This window comes from Taurulus bubalis (genome assembly GCF_910589615.1).
Source record: "Taurulus bubalis genome assembly, chromosome: 2".
Lineage (NCBI taxonomy): Eukaryota > Metazoa > Chordata > Actinopteri > Perciformes > Cottidae > Taurulus > Taurulus bubalis.
In genome coordinates this window covers 27,116,673-27,138,920 of record NC_136590.1, presented here as the reverse complement: position 1 = coordinate 27,138,920, position 22,248 = coordinate 27,116,673, and the positions used below count along the sequence as shown (strand labels likewise).

Genomic DNA, 22,248 nt, shown 5'->3' with positions numbered 1-22,248 from the left:
GGGTGCGGCAGGGCACAAAAGGGGTGGGTGGGGTTAGTGGTGTGCTGTAGGACCGCGGCTCAATAATATGCGTTTTGATTCGGTGACTGAGCTAAAGTGAGGAGCCGTGAAATGTCAAGGGCATCACAGAAACAAGCCGCTTCCCTGCTCGCTCTCCAAATCCACTGCAAGCTTTCTCAGAAAATAAGCTCCCACGTCAGCTGTGTGAATGTGCATCTGTGTGTACAGAGAGAGAAGAGAGCCAAATAGAATCACTCGTATTGTATGATTGTCGTTTTATTATTTCTAACCAATGGCTACACTACTGCTGGTACTAATGCACTCATGCAATGACCACTGCTATCCTTCTGCTAACATACTGTAACCGTGCTTTATCCATATAGCACCTTTTATCTTCTTAGCAAATTTGTTTTGTTTGTGATCAGTTTACATTGATGAAGCACACGTTTTACAACCACAGCCAATTCCACCACCCCAAACTACCCCAAACGAGTGTTTTGCGCATGTAATGTATGATGACACATTTCTACTGAGGAAAGAGTTGTTATCTTGTCCTGTATAATTGTTTCATTTGACCCTCCAGACTCAAAAACAAGAAGAAACTGTTGCTGACGTTTCATAGACAATATTTTGTCAACCCGATTGAAGTCGTTCTGTTTAGAGTTTCCAACTTAACCGTTTACATGGTTGCTAAATAAAGTGAAATAGAGTTTTTCAGTTGTTGAAGGAGCAATGGTTCTGTATGTAAATACAATGAAAAAGTGAGCAACCTTCATGGCTAATGGTTTTGAAGCAGTTTCTATAAAATTTATCTGCTGATGCCAATTAGGTTTATGTTCACGCTTATGTTTAGGACAACGGGTTGACATGGTAGTTGTAACCATCAAGGTACATTTTCTCAGCTGCCGGTAATCTTCTGGCTATAGCAAGTAATAACAATAGAGGCAGAATACTACTTCTTCTTCAACTTTTTATCTTGTTACTCACTCATAGGCTCCACCTGCTGTAAAAAAAAAAAAGCCAACCTTGTCCTGACAGCTTCAGTTTCTCTCAGCCAAAGCAGGCCTCTGCATCCCTTCCCTTTTTCTTTTTTTCCCCCGGCGGCTGTACTGCGAGCATCCTGAACTCAATCACAGTCATCAACCCCGTCATTTGAGTAATTTTCTATGGAGTTTAAAAATGTCCAGCTTCTCCAGATAAGCTCATCCACTCCCTCCCTTTGTCGACCAACCAAAGAGGGGGTATATAAAGAGGGGGTATATCTGGTGTGATAAAAATGCAATAATTGCTCAATAATGTTGCAATCAGGCGCTTTTCACTGGTAGAGCAAGTTGGAGCGAGCTGAAATGCTCAGACCATCCAACAACAGCTTTGTCAAGCTGAAGCGTGCGCGCACGCGCACACACACACACACACACACACACACACACACACACACATACAGTGATGCACAGAGGGTGAAAGGCTTTCAGAGAACTGATAACTAGTAACGATCCACTCTAATAATAGTCTCATCATTGGACAGAGCAGTAGTAGCATCGGGTGAAAGGTCAGTGTGTGTGTGTGGGGGGGGGGGGGGGGGGAGGGGAATTGCTGTATGGGGATTGAAGCATATAAAAAATCTGGCGCGTCATTATCTTAAACTCTCACTCACGCCTGACAACACTTCTGCGATCTGACCAACCTCTGACAATACACCACCAATTTCCCTAGACTCACAATGGTGACACAGGCATCATGCACATGTGTGTTTCATTTCATTGAAACATTAACACCTTTACAAGTGTATGCACACTTATGTCCTGTTGTGACGTTGTCATCACTATTGTTTGAAGTTTGATTAGGAACTTCTCATGGACACCTTATCAGACCCAGGTGGCAGGTGTGGCGGCATCAGCTTCAGTCAACCCTGTGCTGATACGACACACTAGAGGCGACAGCGCCTCACCTGCCTTTGTATGCAACTGGAAATGTTCCATTTTCTAAATGTTATGTTGAGTCTTAGATGTTCCTCAACACCACACCTGTTCCTACACCCAACTAGGTCAGGCGAGTGAAAGTGCAGGTAGGTACACATTTGATGTACAGGTGTGCATGATTGTTGATGTGCTTACCCCTCCTAATTGCTGAGGTAGGGGTCCTGTGATTCATCACTGTCTGCCAATAGAGACGTATGTGCTAATGCTGGGAAGCAGACTGTGAACGGTGCAGTGGAGTGTAAACTAGTTGTCCAACTGTACCACTGAATCAATACTGACTGATGGCTGGTTGAAATGCGTTACACCACGGTCACAGACTTGTTTCTGAATGGCTGCTTGTTTATAATCTTATATAATTCAAAAAGTACCCCGGGAGTGTTCTAGCAGTGCTATAGAACAGAAAGAACAATGTTTTTACATGCACAAGGATGCAAATTTACAAAAAGAGCATGTGTTATGTGATACACATGACTGCTGACAGTTTGTTGGCATAATGAGCCAAGAAATGTAGCAATGCACCAACAAAAAAGAAGGAGAGGAAGAAGAAGTCTGCAAATGAGCAGACAAGGATGGACAACAAGGGCAAAAAGATTCTTTGGAATCGGCTTTGCAAATGTTTTTATGAAGACAATTTATTCAACACGTGTGTTCGTCCTTTTGTGTTTTGGTTTAAAAACAGTGGATTAAACTTTTTAAAAATCAAAAAGCACCTTTAAGTGATGCTTGAACCATCTACTGTTTAATCACGCAACTAGTTACTCTCCCTGGAGATTTCAAAGCCTTGCTATCTGATGTGTTTATGGCTCTTGAGATTCTATTATTTCCATTGTGTCGCTTGATGTCTGCTTTATGTGTGTTAGTCTGAAAGAAGACATGATATGGCATCAAAATAGCCCAGAATCTCAAAAGTCCTTCAACTGTTACATGTGACATTTTGATATGACTCTGATTCATCACATGTATGCATCTACATAAAATAGTCTGGTTATGTGCCTGTGTTTATCTGAAGTGTTTAAAGAGGCCTAGACAATGTTTCCCGTCCAGAAGAGACTTACACTTGAAGTTGTGATTCTTAAAAACCCATAATAGTAATACCTTGATGTCTATAAACCTTTTACAATGATCGAGAGGAGAGAAAATAAGCCCGAATGGAGAGAAACCCTTTGGCTCCTCTCCATCTTTTTTCTTTGTCATTCCCACTCAAGGCCTTTCAGTGGGAGTCTGACCGTTTGACCCCTTACTAATGAACAAAGTCCTCGAAGGGTTTTTCCATCAAAGCACCTCATCAACTCACACTGGAAATCTAATGACCATTAAACCAGAACTGCTAATTGTTTGGACACACCTACTCCTTTAGCTAACGGATATGTTATGAACGGCGTCCGAGCAGCAGAGTATGTTATTTCTATCAGAGCTGCTTGTGAAAATTGCGAAGTAATTTGGGCTCCAAAAAGCTGAATTACCTTGTTAACATGGAAAAAATTGTATTACCATTAGAACAGTTTCACTATTCATTTCCATCACATTATTTGCTCTGATAAACATTTTTACAGACAGCAAATGCATGCAGCCTTCAAAATTTCACTTTATTCTATTAGTTACAGTATGTGTGAAATTGGCATCATAAACATATACATTTTTGAGGCATGGCCATAAACTTGTTTTATGAGGCCACAGGGACCTATGGGGCTGACCACACCAAGAACCAGGCACGGAGTCACACCGCTTGTTAATGTCAAAATTGACCGAGGCAGCCAATCAGATCAAGCAAGGCCAGGAAGCAAGGCGGGCTTTACTACTTTACCACTGACTTCCAGTTTGTATGCCAGTAGAGCTGGTTAGAAGGACATTGATATTAGTAATAGTTAATTGCGATGAACTTAGCAACAGCATTATCTCGATGCCTGCGTTGAATAATGTCTTTCCCCTCTGTTATTTACATTTATTTGCCTGGTTGCGCCGCACCCCAGCTCCACCGGCACATGAGTCGTTTTGCCCGACTCACTTTGCGATGTGTCACGATGTGATCGGCCCAAATTCTCATCAGTTCAACTTTGATGCAACGTGGACGTTTGTGCCACATTTTAAGGAATTTTCAGGACAGGACAGACAGGCGCAAAAGCAGAAGCAGGCAAATAACCTTTTCAGACAAAGAAAGCCATGAAATCGCGGACCCGTTTTCAGTCATTTGCGGACCCGTTTTCAGTCATTTGCGACCCGTTTTCAGTCATTTGCGACCCGTTTTCAGTCATTCGCGGACCCGTTTTTAGTCATTCGCGGACCCGTTTTCAGTCTTTCGCGGACACGTTTTCAGTCCGTCAGGACGGTCATTTTACATGGGCAAAAATTTATTTTGAAGGGATTTTTTAATGCGGCAGAGTGCAATTTATTCAATTTCAGTCATATTGATGTAATGTGTTGTAACTCTGCTACGTTGTTCATTCTGGTCACATGACATCTATTGCTTCTGTCCATCCGGGGAGAGGGATCCTCCTCTGTTGCTCTCCTGAAGGGTTCTTCCTGTTTTCCCTGTGAAATGGTTTTTACTATCTTTATTTGGGGAGTTTTTCCTGATCTGATGTGAGGTCCCGGGACAGGATGTTATTTGTACAGATTGCACATTTTAATTTGTGATTTTGGGCTATATAAAATAAACTGAATTGAATTGAATATTCACACACTCCTCAATGCTGCGTTCACAACACACTTTACTTGCGTGAGTTTACACATCGGACTATTTGTGATAGTTTGCTTCATTCCCAACCTTTTTTTTGTTATGTTCAAAAAGGCTGAAGTTATAACATTATTATGTGTGTTGTATTACCTTGTATCCTTAAGAAGCACTTTTGGGTTTTTAATTGAGTGTGAAAGGGAATATTTCTGTTTGGCATACTGTGATACTATCTCAGGTTCAAACCTAGGTGCCATATTTTCATTAAATCAAATTGAGAAGTTGAAAATGTTCCTCGCTTTGGTCGTGGCTTGTCATTCAGGGGTGATGGTGGGTCCTGCAGCCAGATCAGTTAAACCACTGCCCCAGACCATATGCATGTTCTTAGAGTTATGTCCTTCTCAACTGTGACAAAAAAGCTTTGAACAAAGTTAGTATAATAACGTGTGTTTAATCTTTGACTTTGTTATTTTCATCTGTTTTAAGTTTGATCTTTGATAGAGTAATGTTGGTTTCTTAACCCTAAATTAAATGGATTTATGTCGTAGTAACAGAGACATTTTAATTTTTGGCTCACGGGGGGGGTATGATGTGGCTCTTTGCAGTAACACAGTAAAAAATGTGGCTCTTAGTCTCTGACTGGTTGGCCACCCCTGCTCTAGTATGTGAGAACAACTCCCCTGGCCAGAGTGTGTTCCTGTTGAAACTCATCTGTGAATTCACGCGACTCTTTCACTGTGATCCGAGAGCAGACCTCCTGCTATTTCCCACCACTCCCCTCTCTGTCTGTTAAAATATTCTGGGCGTCTCTGTCTCGCAAAGCAATTCCCTTCAATCCGTTAGGCTTTCATTAGCGTTAATGTTGCATGAACAATGTTGATAATAGCAGTTGACTGATACGGTTGTTTAAAGGTCGACATGGACTGAAAAAGTTTTCGATTGAGGCTTTTTAACTAAAATACTATGATTCTCAATTCCAGGTGGTTATACACCATTGAAAACTAGTTTTGAATATCATATTCCATTTATTCTAATAGATCCCCCAAAATCCTACACACTGGCCCTTTAAATTTGGTGGGGATATCGTTGTATATATATATACGTGCATATATAGAGTATGTATACACATGTGCGCACACACATTCACACACACACACACACACACACACACACACACACACACACACACACACACACACACACACACACACACACACACACAATATCATAATCAATCCAAGATTTCCACTTGGACAGGACTTTATAACAAAAAGAAACTTTTAAGATAATTTGTTTTACAAATTCCAACTCCCCAGAGGATTAACCATTTTCATTGTTAATTGTTTAATTCAATGTTTTCTCTCATTATAATCTAATTGAGAGGTCCATCATCAACATAAACACTGTTTTAGATGGTTGAACAACTATGAACACTTAAATGTTCACAACAATGTACAAAATAGTTATATTTGAGCAAAACCTGAAAATGAAATGTTTCCCTCGAAAAGGCAAAAGGCAAAAAAGAAAGAAAAGAAAATTAAACCATTCAGCTCTTCTTATTTGAGGGCGTGACAATCAGCGACTTATTTTAAAGTTATGCAACTAATGTAGCCGTTGTATATTACTGAACAAACACTTATTTTAACCCAACCACAATGTCTTATTTAAATTTATTGGAGACATACATTGAAGTTTCGGGCCACTGACCAAGCGATGGCATTTGAATTGATAAGAGTTCTTGATGCTACTTTTATTCTCTGGTCTTCCTCAGGTGAAGGTGAGGTCTTGACCAAAGGAGAGGTCAAATATCTCTGAGAAGGTGCGCTGTTGAAACAAGTCTTAGATCATAGAAAAAGCTATAATTCAACCAAGTACAGTTAAATCTGGTTCTCTTTCTAGCACACAGTTTAACTCTTTTATAACCACAAAGCAAAAGGCTTGAATACATTTACGACTGGACATTCTGACAAAACAACTAACTGGTGAGTTTAAGGTGCCTCACAAAGCACATTCCATTTTGTTATCTTGAGTCGGGTGATTTCGGGCCTCCATGGCTTAATTTATGGCAAGTCATGCACTTGTTAACCCAATTCTGTGTTTCCTGCGGCTTTTTTCTCTCACTGTATTTGCAAAGTGATGTATTAAAAATCAAACAGGAGCTCAGAGATGCTCAAACTTGGAACAGATATAGAAATGATTAACACAAAGTAACTGGCATGACTTCCTGTCCTAGTTTGGATAAAATCCATTCGAACATCCTCATATCCCAAAATAGATTCCTAATTGAGGAAGAAGGTGATGAGGCTGCTTCTGCTTCACACCCCTGATGGCTTCTAAATGTTTGCTGATTCTCTTTGAATGATGGAGGGCATAACTCATTAACCTTTTGTCACTCTCTGTGTTGCACATGGCTTATTTAGATCAAGAAGGTGAGTGCAGTCTAACAACATGACCTCAACATGTTTCTGTTTGTGTCGTTGAAGATTCAAAACCATTATAGCCTTTCTTTACAGAATGGCATCTAGCGCTCAGCGCTTCCAAAAACACCCTCGACATTTAAATATTCAAACAAATACAAATATTTATCTTCTTGTTAAGTTTGAGATATTTATTTTGAGCCTCTTTTACAGATCTCTTGACAATAGATCAATATGTCCCCCCGTACGGCGGCTAAATAACAGTCAGGAGAACAAGACTGTGTAATTTATGATGCAAGGAATTATATTATTATAAGTGATTGTAAAGGTTATTTATTATGAAAGTATTGCTGCTCGATGCCAATAGGGAACTTGATAACGTTAATAGAAATTATCCTATATTAATACCCTTGGGGAAGTTGGTGTCTGCATTTAACCCATCCCAAGTAATTAAGGAAATAGGGGTTTTGTGTCTTGGTGAAGGACACTTCGGCATGCGAAGACCAGGGATAGAACCGGCTATCTTGTGGTTTCAGGACGACCACTCTCCGCATGAGCTACAGCCACCCCTAACGATACAATCTGTAAACTTTTGGTATGAAGCTGGAGAATCCAGACATGCCGCATCCAACGTTAAAGATATTCAACTTCATCTTTTCTTGGAAAGTGTCTCACAGTTGTTGTGTTTGATTTCTTTACTGTAAATTCTTCCTTGAAAACGTTAAACTGAAGCCAGAACTCCTCAGACAGACCATCGATTTCATGATTCAAACAACATCTGAAGCATCCGATTAACAGTTAACTGATGCTCCGTGCAAGAAGTCTCCTCAGAGTTCTTCCTCAACCTTCCTTTACACACACACACACACACACACACACACACACACACACACACACACACACACACACACACACACACACACACACACACACACACACACACACACACACACTCACCTCAGGGGGCCACTTACATAACCAGTACACAGATCAGGAGGGGGAGGTGCAGGGAGGCGGATGGGGAAAGATGGGGAGGAGACCAAGTTGAATGAGAGAAAATCAACACAGATATCAAATATTTTCAGATATTCTACACGTACTTGTACAGTTAAAATGTTAAGATGTGCACTATTAGTGCAGTTTACCTTCCCTAAATTATTTTTTTCTACAAAAGCTATATATATATATATATATATATATATATATATATATATATGTATATGTATATATATATATATATATATATATATATATATATATATATATATATGAACATGTCAATGATTATAAAGTTAGGTTATGAAATTCAGTATTTCTTTAATTACTACTAACATTTTTTGAGCAGTGCCACAGATTGTTATGCAAAGCGAAAAGGACTGTGCTGTTCCTCTTGGCTGCAAAGTCAACTCTTTCATTGGACGTCCTTGCATTTTGCCCGCAACACAAACGGTGATGCAGGGGTCACTTTTCATAAAAATGTCTTGACTAAATTTAGCAACGTATGACTAATTTTGCACCGTCACACATTTCGGTTGGGCAGGTGCTAATACAGCTGAGCGTAGCTGAATGTTCAAAAGTCGTCTTTTGCTTACAAGACATCTCAGGCTCAGAATCTGCTCTACGCAAGTTTCTTACAATATCATGCTCACATTTTACCTTTTTACCAGGCTAATGAATCCCCCCTTATGAAAATCCCCACGACCTTGTCTTCAACTATTCAACTCCCACATCTCCTCACCCCTCCATCGTTCCTCGTCCTCCCTGCTTCGCCACATTAATCTCTCATTAGTCGCCCCCCCAATCCCCCCCTCCCACTCCTTCTCTCCATCCTTTCTTTCTCCTAACACCAGCCATTACACATGCACACACACACACACACACACACACACACACACACACACACACACACACACACACACACACACACACACACACGTATACAACTCTGAAAAAGGCCTGCACATGTTCACCCGTGCATTAGAAGAATCCTCAGACAAATGAGGGGCACGGGCGGCCATTTAAAGGGCAGAAGAGCCCCTCTGAATGGAGCCCGTGGAGGGAGAGATGATAGACATGAATAGAGCTAACATGCTACACAGCAAGATTATTTGCGCTTCAGACACACACACAGGCACGCACAAAACACATATTGTCTATCCTCCTCCTCGAGGACAGACGAGGAAGGCATGTGTTCATGTGTGAGCAGCAGAGAGAATATAGGATCTCCTATGCTGCACGAGTGCATATAGGAGCACCGGCTGCTCGCTATCTGGATCTGGAGTGAGTCAGAGTGCCTCGCTGAATATAAATGACTCAACAGAGATTAAGATGTCACTGTTTCAATGAAGGCGAAGGCAGGAGCAGCATGTAGGAGGTCGAATTAACCCCTTCCACTCCCCCACCCACGCATTTGGAAAACCTTTGTCTGGCTGCGCAGTGAAGAGGTTACCACGATGATCAGCTGTGTGAATGAATTGCAGATGAAACACCGCTGAGGACTCTGCAGCTACTCTGAAACATATTGATTTGATTTATGGTTTATTTCACACATGATGGTGGTGTGTGGAGTTTTTAATGAAGGGACTGAGATCTAATAATCACTAAAAAATCCTTTTTGTAAGAAGCCAATTTATTCAGTATCCTAATTTCAACCTCCCGAAACATTCTGCTCACCTTTTCTCCTCAAATGTACTCACTGTCCTATCAAATGATCCTCACATTGTGTTTCCAAAGTTATTAATAGAGTACACATGGTGTTTAGTAGATCATCTCATTCTTCAACATACCTCATTTGAAAACAAACTCGTAGTTCATTGGCACGAATCAAATGATAGTCATCTTTGTTATGATTAATGTTGAGATCACGATTATTTACCCTGATTATTCATTGATTGTAAGTAAAACCTACTTTAGTTTCACTTTCACATTTTCACATTTTTCACATTTAAATGAACATAGCACTGCTTTCACTTCCATGTTGTGCCAATGAACTATATTTGCATCAAAAACAGTGGCATTCCTAGAGGGAAATATAATGAAATTGTACCAAAACATTTTAACCAAAATATTACTCTTCTACTCTGGACCACAGGTGCAACATTGAGGAAAGTTTAGCCACCCGGTGGCAGGCTCTTAGTTTAGGAAGCACTTGATTTGATACGAAACAGAGTTTTAAATGTGAACATTGCAGTCAATCATGTTCATTTAATTGTATGAAGTTGTCCAAATTGTGATTGCGATAATTTGATTAAAAGTGCAGCCCTAATTTGTCTAATCAGTCTGTAAACTGTGATGAATATTTACAACAAACAGTTTAGGCAATCATTTTACCGTTTGCTTTTCTTTCCTTTTCCAAATAAGTGAGCCTATTTGTTTGCATCCTGTGTGATCGCCTGCTAATCAAATTGTCACCCTTTGACCTATTTTTACAGATGTTGTCAAATTCATAGATCTCATTAACACAATGTTATTTTCATAAAAGTTAGGCCAGAGAAAGAACAAGGAGACCCTCCACATCTGATGCTAAAGGCCATCCATGAATGCACTGATATAAGACAGAATTGTATGAAAAAAAAGCCAGTAAGCAAACCTCAGATTAATTTCTCTCACGTATTAATATAAGGGTAAATAGTTACTCTGACTATCATGTAACAATAACTCTCAACGTGAAGCCCGTCATCACATCAGGTCAGAACACCTGTCACCGAGATGGAAGACTTTGCGTATGCTCCTCATTTTCACTCCACTTTAAAGTACCTGAGTTTCGAGAATCATCCTGCAAAGTATTGTGGAGGTGAGGTATCATTCTCAAGTGTATCTGCTGCGCCGTACTGAAAATAGATGGGATATCCCAAGCTCTTAAGTACCACGGTCACTGTGCAACGATTCTACGATTCCTACATTGTGCTCCTCAATGATATTTCACTGGCGATGTTGATAAATCGCTTCTTGTACACCAGCTGCTGTCAGAAACAGCTGGATGCTCTCACTGACTTTGAGTCTTAACTTCCAAAGGAGATGACCTCATGTCCAAAGACACAAATGGTGGAGAAGTCCCTCAAGTTGAAAGGTGACTGACTGTCCTGAACTTGAGCACATTACCAGCGATGGCACCTTGACAGCCAGGCAGTGATCCATGAAATGATAGGCATGCTGCCTCAGTGTTTTATAATAAACCAGGCAGTCTGTTGTTTTGGCATTTCATTTCTGGGCCCTTCCACACATGTGAGAGACGAGGGATGTTCTGTCCTAATACAATCAAACAACCAAAAAAGCACAGACGGACTGAAATCTGCATCCAGGGTGCACGGATGCCTCATTTTGAGCGTGATTATATCAGTCTCATTAAAATGTGATGCATCATGCGCCATCTTTTAGACAAATGTGTCACTGTTTTGACCTGCCGGCCTCTTTAGAAAATGAAAGTAGTGAGATACAGCTCATCCCATTATCACAAGATCTGATCATTGTGTCTGTGAGACATTGTGTGCAGACAAATAAATTCAATGAAATGAAACCAAATGGAGGGACAGAGACCGATTAGATCTCCCTCCTCACCAGAACTACATTTAAATGAGGACACAGCCAGTAAATAAAACACATTCACCATGCCTCTATGCATCTTATTAAATCTGCCATTAAGAGATATACTTCTGGTGCACCGCACAGAATGTTAGTGTTTGTGAATTCAACATTTCAGTTCAAAGAAGATTGTGTTGCAGTCTCGCTTGAAAGGATTAGGCTGTATTCATTCAAAACTTTTCTCCTTCTCAACAAACCACATTAAAACAAACATAATATACTACTCAAACTTCCTTATTCCGTCTGTTGCACACAGGCCTAAGTTCTTTTAGTCCAACTGAAGATGTAGATCTTTAAATAACAGGTCACACACATATATATATATATATATATATATATATATATATATATATATATATATATATATATATATATATATATATATATATATATATATATATATATACAAACATTACTTAATCAAGCAAAAGAGAAGCCTTTGTTTGGGACATTTTTTTTGTGGCAGATTAATACATGTGTGGTGCTCTAGTGAGAAGGATTGACTCAAAATAAACTATAGTGTGTGTACAGAACACTGACTCATTGATTTGCAAAGATTATTAAAAACACAACAATGAAGCTGTATGGCACAACGAGATAAAGTATCAGAGTTTGGCTGGTGTTTGAGATAATTGTTGGTTTTGGTCTCTTCATGGAAGCTCCGACACACTAAAAACCTTATGTCTGTGTGCCATATTTCTATTTCTACATAGTTTTCCCGTGACTTGAGGTTTGAATGTACTCTTTTAACTACCTCATATAATTGTGCTCTCTTCCTCCGCCATGTTTTAATGGCACCTGACTGGAAACTTAGCGCCACCAGCTGTTTATCTTGATGAGCTCAACTCTTAAAAACCTTTTGCAACCCAGAGGCCCCAAATTCGGGGGCTCTATAGCACTCTATGGTTCCCTGTACCCATTCTTTAAGTAGTCATATGAACCTCAAATGAGTTATAACACTTGTGTTCATTTATATTGATTTTTCCAGAAATTTATTTTGAAAAAAATATATATTTAAAAAAAGATTCCCCAAAAATGCCTTCTCGAGCCGCCCCCGACTTTTTCCAACTCCATGGTTCAAGGCCTAAACAACAACCTACAGAGTTGTATGACCCCTCTTTGTAAAGATAATGACTTAAAGAATCACAATAAAATAAAGCATTGGGGAGTTACCATGGAGATTTAGTCAAAAAACTATGTTGTTCGGTTCAAAAATGTAAGTTATAACCTTCATGTCTAAACAACACCATTGGTTTGGTGTATGCTGGGTATTAAATTAGCATACATTTCTGCTTAAGACGTGTGACACAGTCTAAGAAAACGTCAAAAAACGGAACAAGGAAGTAGGAAAAAACAGTCCGGCCGGCTGCATTGGGATTTTCAGGCACTAATATAGTACAACGAATGATTTGTAATGCTTTATTAGATTTCTACAAGCTTGTAGGGTCACAAAGAGGTGTCTGTTATTGAAATCCGACTTTGTAAAGTGTACTTATGAACGATCTAGTGGAACGTTTCGGCCGCCGCCCTGAAGTGACGTCGAGCATACAAGGTTTATGTAATTACATAAACTTAACGGTAAGTTAACTTTTTTCTGTTTGGCTAGAACTCTTCCCGCAAGGCTTTACTGTGTTCATTAATTTAAATGAAGTCAATAATCAACGTTGTGGTTCAGGAGATCCTTTATGTAACGTCACTGGACTTATTTGTCTCTTTTTTTTTGTCCGATAATGGGCGCCGCAGGGCTGGGGTGCAGAAGGTTTAATATTGGCATAATGGTAGTGGACGGAAAAGCAATTTTATACCTTTTTTTTTTGCTGTATTTCTGGTAAGTTGGTTGTCATTTGTGTTTACTTTGTTGGGAAACCTGACTGCTGAAAAACTGAGAAAATTATGGTGCACATTAAGAGTATAATATTTAAGAAATACTGAATAAATACTTTTACATATCTTGGAATATTTCCTTTGTGGGCAGAAACCCAACTTTCCCCCACAGAGTTGAGCACCACAAAAAGAAATATCAGCCTGCTGGAGACATAACCACCACTGGGAAGCAGAGACTAACAAATGTCTGAACCATTGTCTCATTTATTAATGGTAATTATACCGAGGTGTTACAAATAACCTGTTGCTGATACATTACATTGCTGTGTGAACTATTAACAGTATGACATCTGAAGGTTTTTTGAGAAAACCACAGTACGGCACCAGTAACCCCAGTGGGAATAATATGGAGACTATACAGTTAATCAAACAAATGAAGCTGAATTTATCAGTGTCTGGGTCTACTGAATGATTACCAATGACAATGGCGAACATACAACAACATTTATCCTCGTCCTCCCACCAATTGTCCCCATCAGCCTTCCTGGCGGCAGAACTCTGAGCCGCTGAATGGCCTAATCTCTCTTCACAAATGAGCTCATTCTCTCATCTCTCCTTCCCAAAAGTATGTGATGCCCTTAAACGTCACATGGTAACTCTGCCTATTCATAACCATTATCTCAGGGCCACCGATAATGGAGCGAAACTGGGGCCGAGAAGAAAAAAGGAACAAAGAAACTGGGAAATGTAAAACAGGGGGAGTGAAAGCAAGCGATGTGGTTCGATCTCAGATTCCCCGCTGGCCCTGAGCTATCAGAGCCATTGATTGGCTCATGTAATTCTGCTCTGATTTGGCTTGGCCAATCAATGTGCTGCAGACTCGCTTCCTGTGACTATGCAGCCATTAGACTAGAGGTGAAAAATCCTATAGTTTCTTCTGTTCCTGGAAATATACCGTTTACACCCACCCACGCCTCTATTACAGGACAACTGCTGCTCTCTTTTTATTGCAATGGCCATTGAGAGCTCCTCTAACAGACGTTTCCTGTCTCACTGCCTCACTTCAGAGTCTGTATTGACCGGCTGAACACAAAATGCATGTTTCAAAGTGTGATCCCATTTGGCTCCTACAGACGGTGTAACCTTGCAAGTGAAATACAAGCAAACGTAAAAAAGGATTATTGAAATGAAGATGTTTCAAATGCTGCAACTAGAATGTTATAACAGAGAAGCTGCTTTTTCTTGTGCAAATTATGAAGAATATTTTAAGTAGCTCATGAAATATGGTCTATATATTTGTATGTATACAGTATAAAACACTCTGCATTTTTTGCTCATCATATATTCTATACTTGTGCTCATTACCCACACACTTTTCTTTTTTTTTTCCTGTATTATTGTGTCCTATGTTCACACAACTTAGTTCCCAACAGAGATCAATACCGCTTCATCTAATTTCATCTTAGAGGTCATTAACAGACAAATACCATCCAGATACATTGGTTCTAGGTATAAAAGTATTTGAACTGAATAGACCAAAAAGAAAACACCAGAGACAAGCTCATTTAATGTTGCAGAACAATTCTAGACTTTTTGTTTGCTGCAAGAGGCAAAGATACTGCATGAGTTGAAATGCACTTAAAAATTCCTCCTTCTCTAAGTCACAACTCAGTACAATCTTAACACGCAGACATGATGCACATGTTGTTTGATTCGGAGTGACTTACAGTTGTCGAGGATATTGTTATCTTCAGTATCAATTAAAACTTCCATGAATCCGTTGAGAAATCAAAGTGAAAAAAGGCGCTCCTTTTAACTCCTTACAACATAACTTGCCTAGAAATCTTCATATTTTTAAGTTTCCTTCAGTATTAAAGCCATCCAGTGAAATGTGTCTGTCTATGCATTGATAAATGTTAGACGCGGAACTGCTGACTGCTATTTCAGCATATTTTTTATTGTGCAGGTTTACCAAAATGCAACTTCAGAAACCCCGGAGGGTAAATTCAAAGGAAATTACATTTATAAAGCTCTATAAGGTTATACAGAAGAAAAAAGAAGTAAGACTTTTCAAAATACTTGTCCTCCTAGTCTCATTGCAGAGAGAGAACATTTCTGAAATATGTCTCTGGTCGTCACGCACACACTACACCCCCTCTATTATCAAACAAACATAACAGCACTTCATTCTCTGCTTAATTTAGCCATTGATTTTTCTAACACCAGATCACAACACAGATAGCAGAAGACATCAGGCTGCAGTGCTTTATGGTCTCTGTGGGAACGTCCACCCTCTGCACAAACACACATTCACTCACACAGAAAGAAGCAAAGAAACAGAACGTTTCCCTAGGGATCATCACCAAAAAAAAATCACTGCCTACTACGTTTTAGGAGATTGTGTGGGACTGTCGTCTGTGTGTGTGTGTGTGTGTGTGTGTGTGTGTGTGTGTGTGTGTGTGTGTGTGTGTGTGTGTGTGTGTGTGTGTGTTTACAGCTGCTGTCCCCTTCAGTGTGTGTGTGTGGCTTTGCTCTGATCAGATGTGAACCAGCAGACACTCACAGACACTGCTGTACTGCCACATCATCACACACACACACACACACACACACACACACACACACACACACACACGCATGCACACTCATGCACTCATGCTCATGTACACACAACGAGCTGGTTTAGTGGCAGGATGGGAAAAAACAATCTAAATATGTGTCAGTTGAAACATTTCCACTTTTTTTCATTTGAAATGACAAAGACACTCATGTTTTAGTAATATAATGGTTAACTACTCAATATAGTCATCATTTCTATCCATCATAAAAACATTGTACTCACCAAAATAATTGCTGAGATCTAGGAACACAGCAAAATCACAAAGAATTTGTCCATCAGAGCATCATACAATTTATGTGAATAGCGGTGTGAGAAATTATCGATACACTCGAGTATCACGATATTGTGTCTTCTGATACTTTATCAATTCTCAAAAACACTGCATTGATTTTTAAATGAATAGTATACATGCAAAGGTTTGTGGCAGACAGTGGTTCGTCACTTTGTGTTGTGTTTTGATGTTGGATGCTACAGGGACAGTGTGTGAATGCAAATGCAGTAAAGTTCTGATTAAATATAAATAAAAGTATGGTACAGATTTTATGTATATGTCCGAGTGTTCTTTATACTATAAGGGTTTTTCTAAAGGTATCGCAATTTGTTGGATTCTTGCCAATACACAGTCCTTCATGGGATTAGCCTGTTGTATATTGTTTGTTTAATCTGTCTAAAAACAGAAATGTTAAAATGGCAATGTGTGGTTCCAGTGGAAGTGTTGTCCTTTTTTCAGCTCCTTACTACAACATAAGGTTGAACTATTCCTATAACTTGAGTATAATGTTATTATCCACAGGAATGAGGGGGAGATTAAGACCCTGGCTATAATAAAACTGAATTATCCTTTAATAAAAAATACAATATTGTCCACATATCCTGGGGAGGACCCTGGTCTGGTTTCCTCACACACAGGAAGCCTCATTTTCCTGCTTAACCGTGATCAAAACCCACAGTGCACCAACACAAAATTAAACAATTGGACAGACTTACAGGCATTGGTGACGGCGAAGCTGTTGGCCGTCTCGATGTTGTCCACATGAGGCACCAGGTTGAATGGGGCTTCCGAGGCATTCGGGCTGGTGTTGTGCAGGAAGATTGCCAAACGAAAGGCAGTGTACTCCTGATCAGTATTTCTGATGAACAGCCCGCCTGAACAGAAGAAAGGCAGAAACGAGATTTTCACTAGTTGGAAAACCAACACGATTTTAAAAGCCACACAAGCTTATTTGATCAGATTCAGTCTCCATGTTCATAGTTCTTGTTTTGTTAGAAAAGTAACAACTTTACTGTATAAAAAGATGTCAGTTTCAGAGAATGAAACAATTGGATTTGTGTACAAGTACCAGTATGCCATTACTGCTGAGGGCAACCTGGAACCTCTTCAAGGATCCTGAATGAAGAAGTATAATTGGACCAATACGGGCACCAAAACAAGGGATAAAATAAGGTGTTTTATTGCTGAGACATTTCAATGGTCTTCCCATTGACATGCGCATTTTGAAGAATTTGAAGCATTAGAAAACCTGTATGGAAATGGGAAATCCATTAAAACTTCTACGTCTTCTACTCTGTAAACTAGCAGATTACCGCCATGCATAGCCTATGGCGCCAACTTCTGACCAAACTAAGCTGTATCCAAATGTATTTGTTTCAAACCAGTTGATGGAAAAGGGCCTAATGTGCATTGCTTAAAGTTTGCTTAAAAATGTGGATTGTCTGACCCAAATGCTGTACCAAGCCAGCCAAGATATTTCACTGGGTACGGGGAAACTTTGAGCCATTGGTGGTATATTAGGAAAAGTTAGGGGATCCCCAAAGTCATTAGCATCCATTCTTTGGGTCAATTTATAACTCTACCCAATTTCATGGCTATTTCAGAGATAGTTCAGTCTACACCAAAGTGGTAGACCATCTGACATTACCATCCTTAGACACATGCTGCTTGCGTTGCTAACAACTACCTGGTTATGGTCCATTTATTTATTTGAACCGTCATTTTCATGGTTAAAAAAAAAACTGATTGCTTAAGCTTCGGAAACGAAGATGTTGTTTTGTGGCTACAGGAAATAAAGGTCCTTGCCAGGTAAACATTAGTCATATTAGACATTTGATCAAGCATCGGCTGTTGATCTTGTGAGGACAAACGCCACATGTTTTTTTTTTAAATCTTTTGTCAACACAGAGTATTTAAGTAGCTATCTTCGGGCAGAGAGGAACCTCTATCATATCAGAGGTGGACACAGCTGACTGGACAATATATGAAATGTAATAAAAGGCCACGATTGGTTTCATAAATCACTATAGCTGACAATTCAGTATTAATCTATAGCAACTCATGACTCTTTAAGCATCATTGGGTTAAGTGACGATGTAGGAAACAGTCTGATTAGCATGTACATTACCATTGTTTAATATCAATGCAAGCAGAAAAGTGATATAATATTCTCAGAATATCCTTTTGGATCAACAAAGATTTTCATCCAGTTTATTACGCATGAGCTGCTCGAGTGTCAAGAATCAGTTTGGCATCAGAGATGAGACTTTGCTCTTGGTTTCTTTTTTCTTTCTTTCATTTCTTTTGACATTACAGAGATCTTGACTATGATGTTCATGGTTGTGCAAATGTCAGTGGTGTTTTAGGTTTGAAGCTGTTTGCTTCACATTTAAAAATCTAACTTAAGGCTACATTTCTTGGGATTAGACAGTATGAATGTCACATAAAGCAAAATGGCAGTGTGTTCTTTTTATGGCTGACCTCTTTAAAATGTAAACTTTAGAATATTGTACTCTTTTATGGTGCTCACTCATGTAAATTCCTTGCATTTTTTTGCATAACTCTAGTAATAGGCATAGAAAAGCACTGGAGCCGCTATGAATTTCATATAATTTCCACTATGCTGGTTTCACGTCCCACTGACTCACACTCACAACCGAATGCCCACAGGAGGTGTTAATTCCTTATTTACAATTATTTTTAATTTCATCTTGGCCACTGATCAGTAGGAATGCCGTTTACATATTTAGAATCAACACATTTTCACTGCCAACTCGTCAAACACAGACACCAGGTCAGTGGCCCAGAGCTTCAAACTATGACGCGCTTGGTTCCCCACTAAAGAAGGTTCTGGACGTGTTTCCGCTCCTTACATTCAAAGTGTCTTTTCAAAATAAACTTTCATTGCAGGTTTACTGTGGTTTGAGTGAAAATAAATGTTACTTACCTGGCATTTCTGTTGTATGTAAGTTATGTAACAAAACTACGTAAAATAAGACACAAACAGCTGTCTCCTGGGTGCAAGTCCTGTGTTTGTTTCACTCATCCCAACATCCCAGCTGTTCTGACCCTCTAATAATGACGCAAATGGGCTAACATTGGAGCTAGTTGAATGCGCGATGTGTTGGGAGTAGAAACATGTGGTTCAAATATGGAAACGTATCTTCACCGCAAATTAAAAGAGGAAACCAATTAAGCTTTGACCTAAACTTCGCTTATTCAACTACGACTTTCCCTTCTGCTAGATGTTACCCAAATTGAGATGGAGAACACAGTGCAAAGGCCCCAGACTTTGAAGCGTCATAACGATCATATGCTTTGCCAACAATAAGACTCTTGGGGTTCCAAAGAGCATGTCATCTGAATGATGACATCCAATCACAGCCCTTTTGATTCACACCTGCTGTTGACAGTCTTCCCGCTAAGTCTGCTCGCTATTTGAACAGATCTTCACATGCAAAACAGGGAGGCTTGTCAACAAACATAGCAAGTCTTACATCAAGAGCCAGTGGAGAAACTTGCTTGCACACTGCAAGCTTGGCTAACCCGGTTAGTCATTTTGCCCTCGTCTTGCACATTGAAGTGGTCCCCCCCAAGAGTTTCTTTTTCTTTTAAGAGGAAAGAGATTTCTTTGCCATCTTAAGCTTTTTGGCCGCAAGCTTACGGTATCAAGGAGAGGCAAAGTTAGGTGAACCTTTCATTTACACCAGGCTGAGATCCATGTGAGCCAGATCACCTTCAGATGAGAGTCCGGCCGATTGTGATGCATTCTGCTGCAACGTGTGCATGTTTCCTTATCCAGAGCACAAGTTAATAGGTGTAAATGGAGTTTGAATGTGTGGTGAAGTGACTGGTCTCATTAAGTCGAAGAATATGGCAACACCTCAGTAAAAATTTTCTAAAGATTAAGTTTGCACACACACACAGACAGCCACTCAGATGTTGTTAGGATCTTATTTAGAAGTGGCGTAAGCTTCAGGATCGTTAAAAGAGAACCTGTAGAGTCTTACAGAACTATGAAAGACCTTTTAGCGATGCGTCTTCACACATCAATGGTGTCAGAATGAATCTGTGGCAGTGGTGAAGCATGTTTGCATGGCTGTATTTGTGCACTTGTTTCTGTGTTGCAGGCATGTGCACACAGTAAATAACCCACTGCTAATAAGTGTTGATTTTTCAGTGACAATTTTTTGAAGCTGACAAGTGTTGATTGGAGAGATGTTTGCCCTATCCGAGAACTGATGAAAATGTGAGGCGGCTGCTCAAAACTAAATTAAAAGGGTTAAATGAAGTCTGGTGGGTGAGGAATCACATAGTGGATTTTTACACTCTCAGAGGTCAATAACAGGGTCGAGAGGGGAAATATGACACACTGGTATGAAACACTGGTATTACATCAGCAATATTTGCAATCATTGACAGAAATGCTGTTCGCCAGACGATACTGAGAACTGCTTAGAATTTGAAAAACCTCAGGAAAATGTGTCTGGAACGGCAGAAAACGTGTGAGCAAAAAATAAATCCCACACACAGCAGTAGTTTTGCTTAAATCAGCAGCAAACATGACTTGAATGTTCATCATGATGGCAGCAGTTCCACAAATACGTTTAAACCCCCCACCCAGCTCGAGTGTCCCCGGTTCCAGGGGTGCTGTCTGTAAGAGACCCTGACCTCTGACCTCCCCCGGAGAGACCGGGGATTCGGGTATCACGTTGATATAAAAGGACAAGGAGAATCATTTGAGCAGCTTGTCATTTTTCATCAGCCCGACTGGTCCTGATGTGCCTCGACTCCGCTACAAGCAGGGGTGCAGTGGAGGGCAAAGCCAGGGAAAAAGTCAGTTTGAGCAAATGCTTAACACCCACACAAGGTTGTTTTTTTTACAGAAAACGGCATGACTTGACTGCTTTCCTGTTAATTCATTTATTTTCTGGGAGGGTTGTGATGATCACCAACTGGAGGTCACAATTTGCCCTTCTTTTCATTCCCTGCCTTCATTTAATCAATCTGCCCTCTCAGGAAATAAAAAAACATAAATCCATCACCTTTATTTCCACCCACGACTGTTAAGTTGTGAAATGGAAACATGCAGATGAATTAAAAAAAAAATGAAAGAGTGAAAGAGTGGAGCTGTAAGGCCCCTGGGACCGTGGCAGAGGTTTAATGCAGCGGGGTCTGCAAGAGTGTTAACAGCGGTCAATGCACACGGGCAGGCTGCACAGGGAATACAAACACACTCTTTGCTGCTCTGATATGCTGCAGTGGCGGAGTGCACTGGGATACACACTGTAGCCTGCAAATAAAGCGCATTTGGGGTGGGTGTGTTTGAGTGTGTGTATGTGTGTGTTAAACATGCACAGCATCAACACAGGAGAGCACCCGGTTTGCCTGCACGTGATATTTTAGAGAAGGAAACCAACAATTTCCACTTTGAGTAGTGCCGGGGTGCTAAATGGCAGGGTAGAGGAAGCAGACAGGACGTCCACACGTTCACGGGATTCATTTTCTGGTCGGAATTAACAGTAAGGCTCTCACACTCACCGATCTGAACGCTGCTCGGGAAAGCACCCATTGCCAGTCCCCAAAAGCCAGAGAATATCAACAGAAACCAGTCGCGGGAAGAAATCCTCATTTTGTTTCGGTTATAAACTGATGAGAGACATCGAGCAGGTTTAATTAACACCCCCTGGGCAAAAGCAACATCACAGGGTAAAAAAAACCCAACAGAGATACAAAAAAAAATGTATAAAATGCCCGTTAAATATCCATGTCAGCCTTGGATGTGGTTTTCTTGGATATCCCCCGCAGTGCCGCTCGCTTGTGCCGTCAAACTGCGTCCGTCCGTCCGGCGCTGGAGATTTTGCGCACAACACCACCAAGATGAG

At 40.2% G+C, this 22,248-nt stretch overlaps 1 protein-coding gene across 2 annotated transcripts in view; it reads right to left on the bottom strand.

Annotated features, from left to right (window-relative positions):
• gria4b (glutamate receptor, ionotropic, AMPA 4b) overlaps positions 1-21,995 on the bottom strand; it is a gene marked incomplete at both ends in the record, with an annotated part of 101,364 nt that extends 79,369 nt beyond the window's left edge. For both annotated transcript variants that reach the window (XM_079237535.1, XM_079237536.1), the window contains 2 exons: positions 17,080-17,238; positions 21,905-21,995. In XM_079237535.1, coding sequence (XP_079093661.1) covers positions 17,080-17,238; positions 21,905-21,995 — 250 coding nt within the window. The remainder of the gene's footprint in view (positions 1-17,079; positions 17,239-21,904) is intronic.
• Between the last annotated feature and the right edge of the window lie 253 nt (positions 21,996-22,248).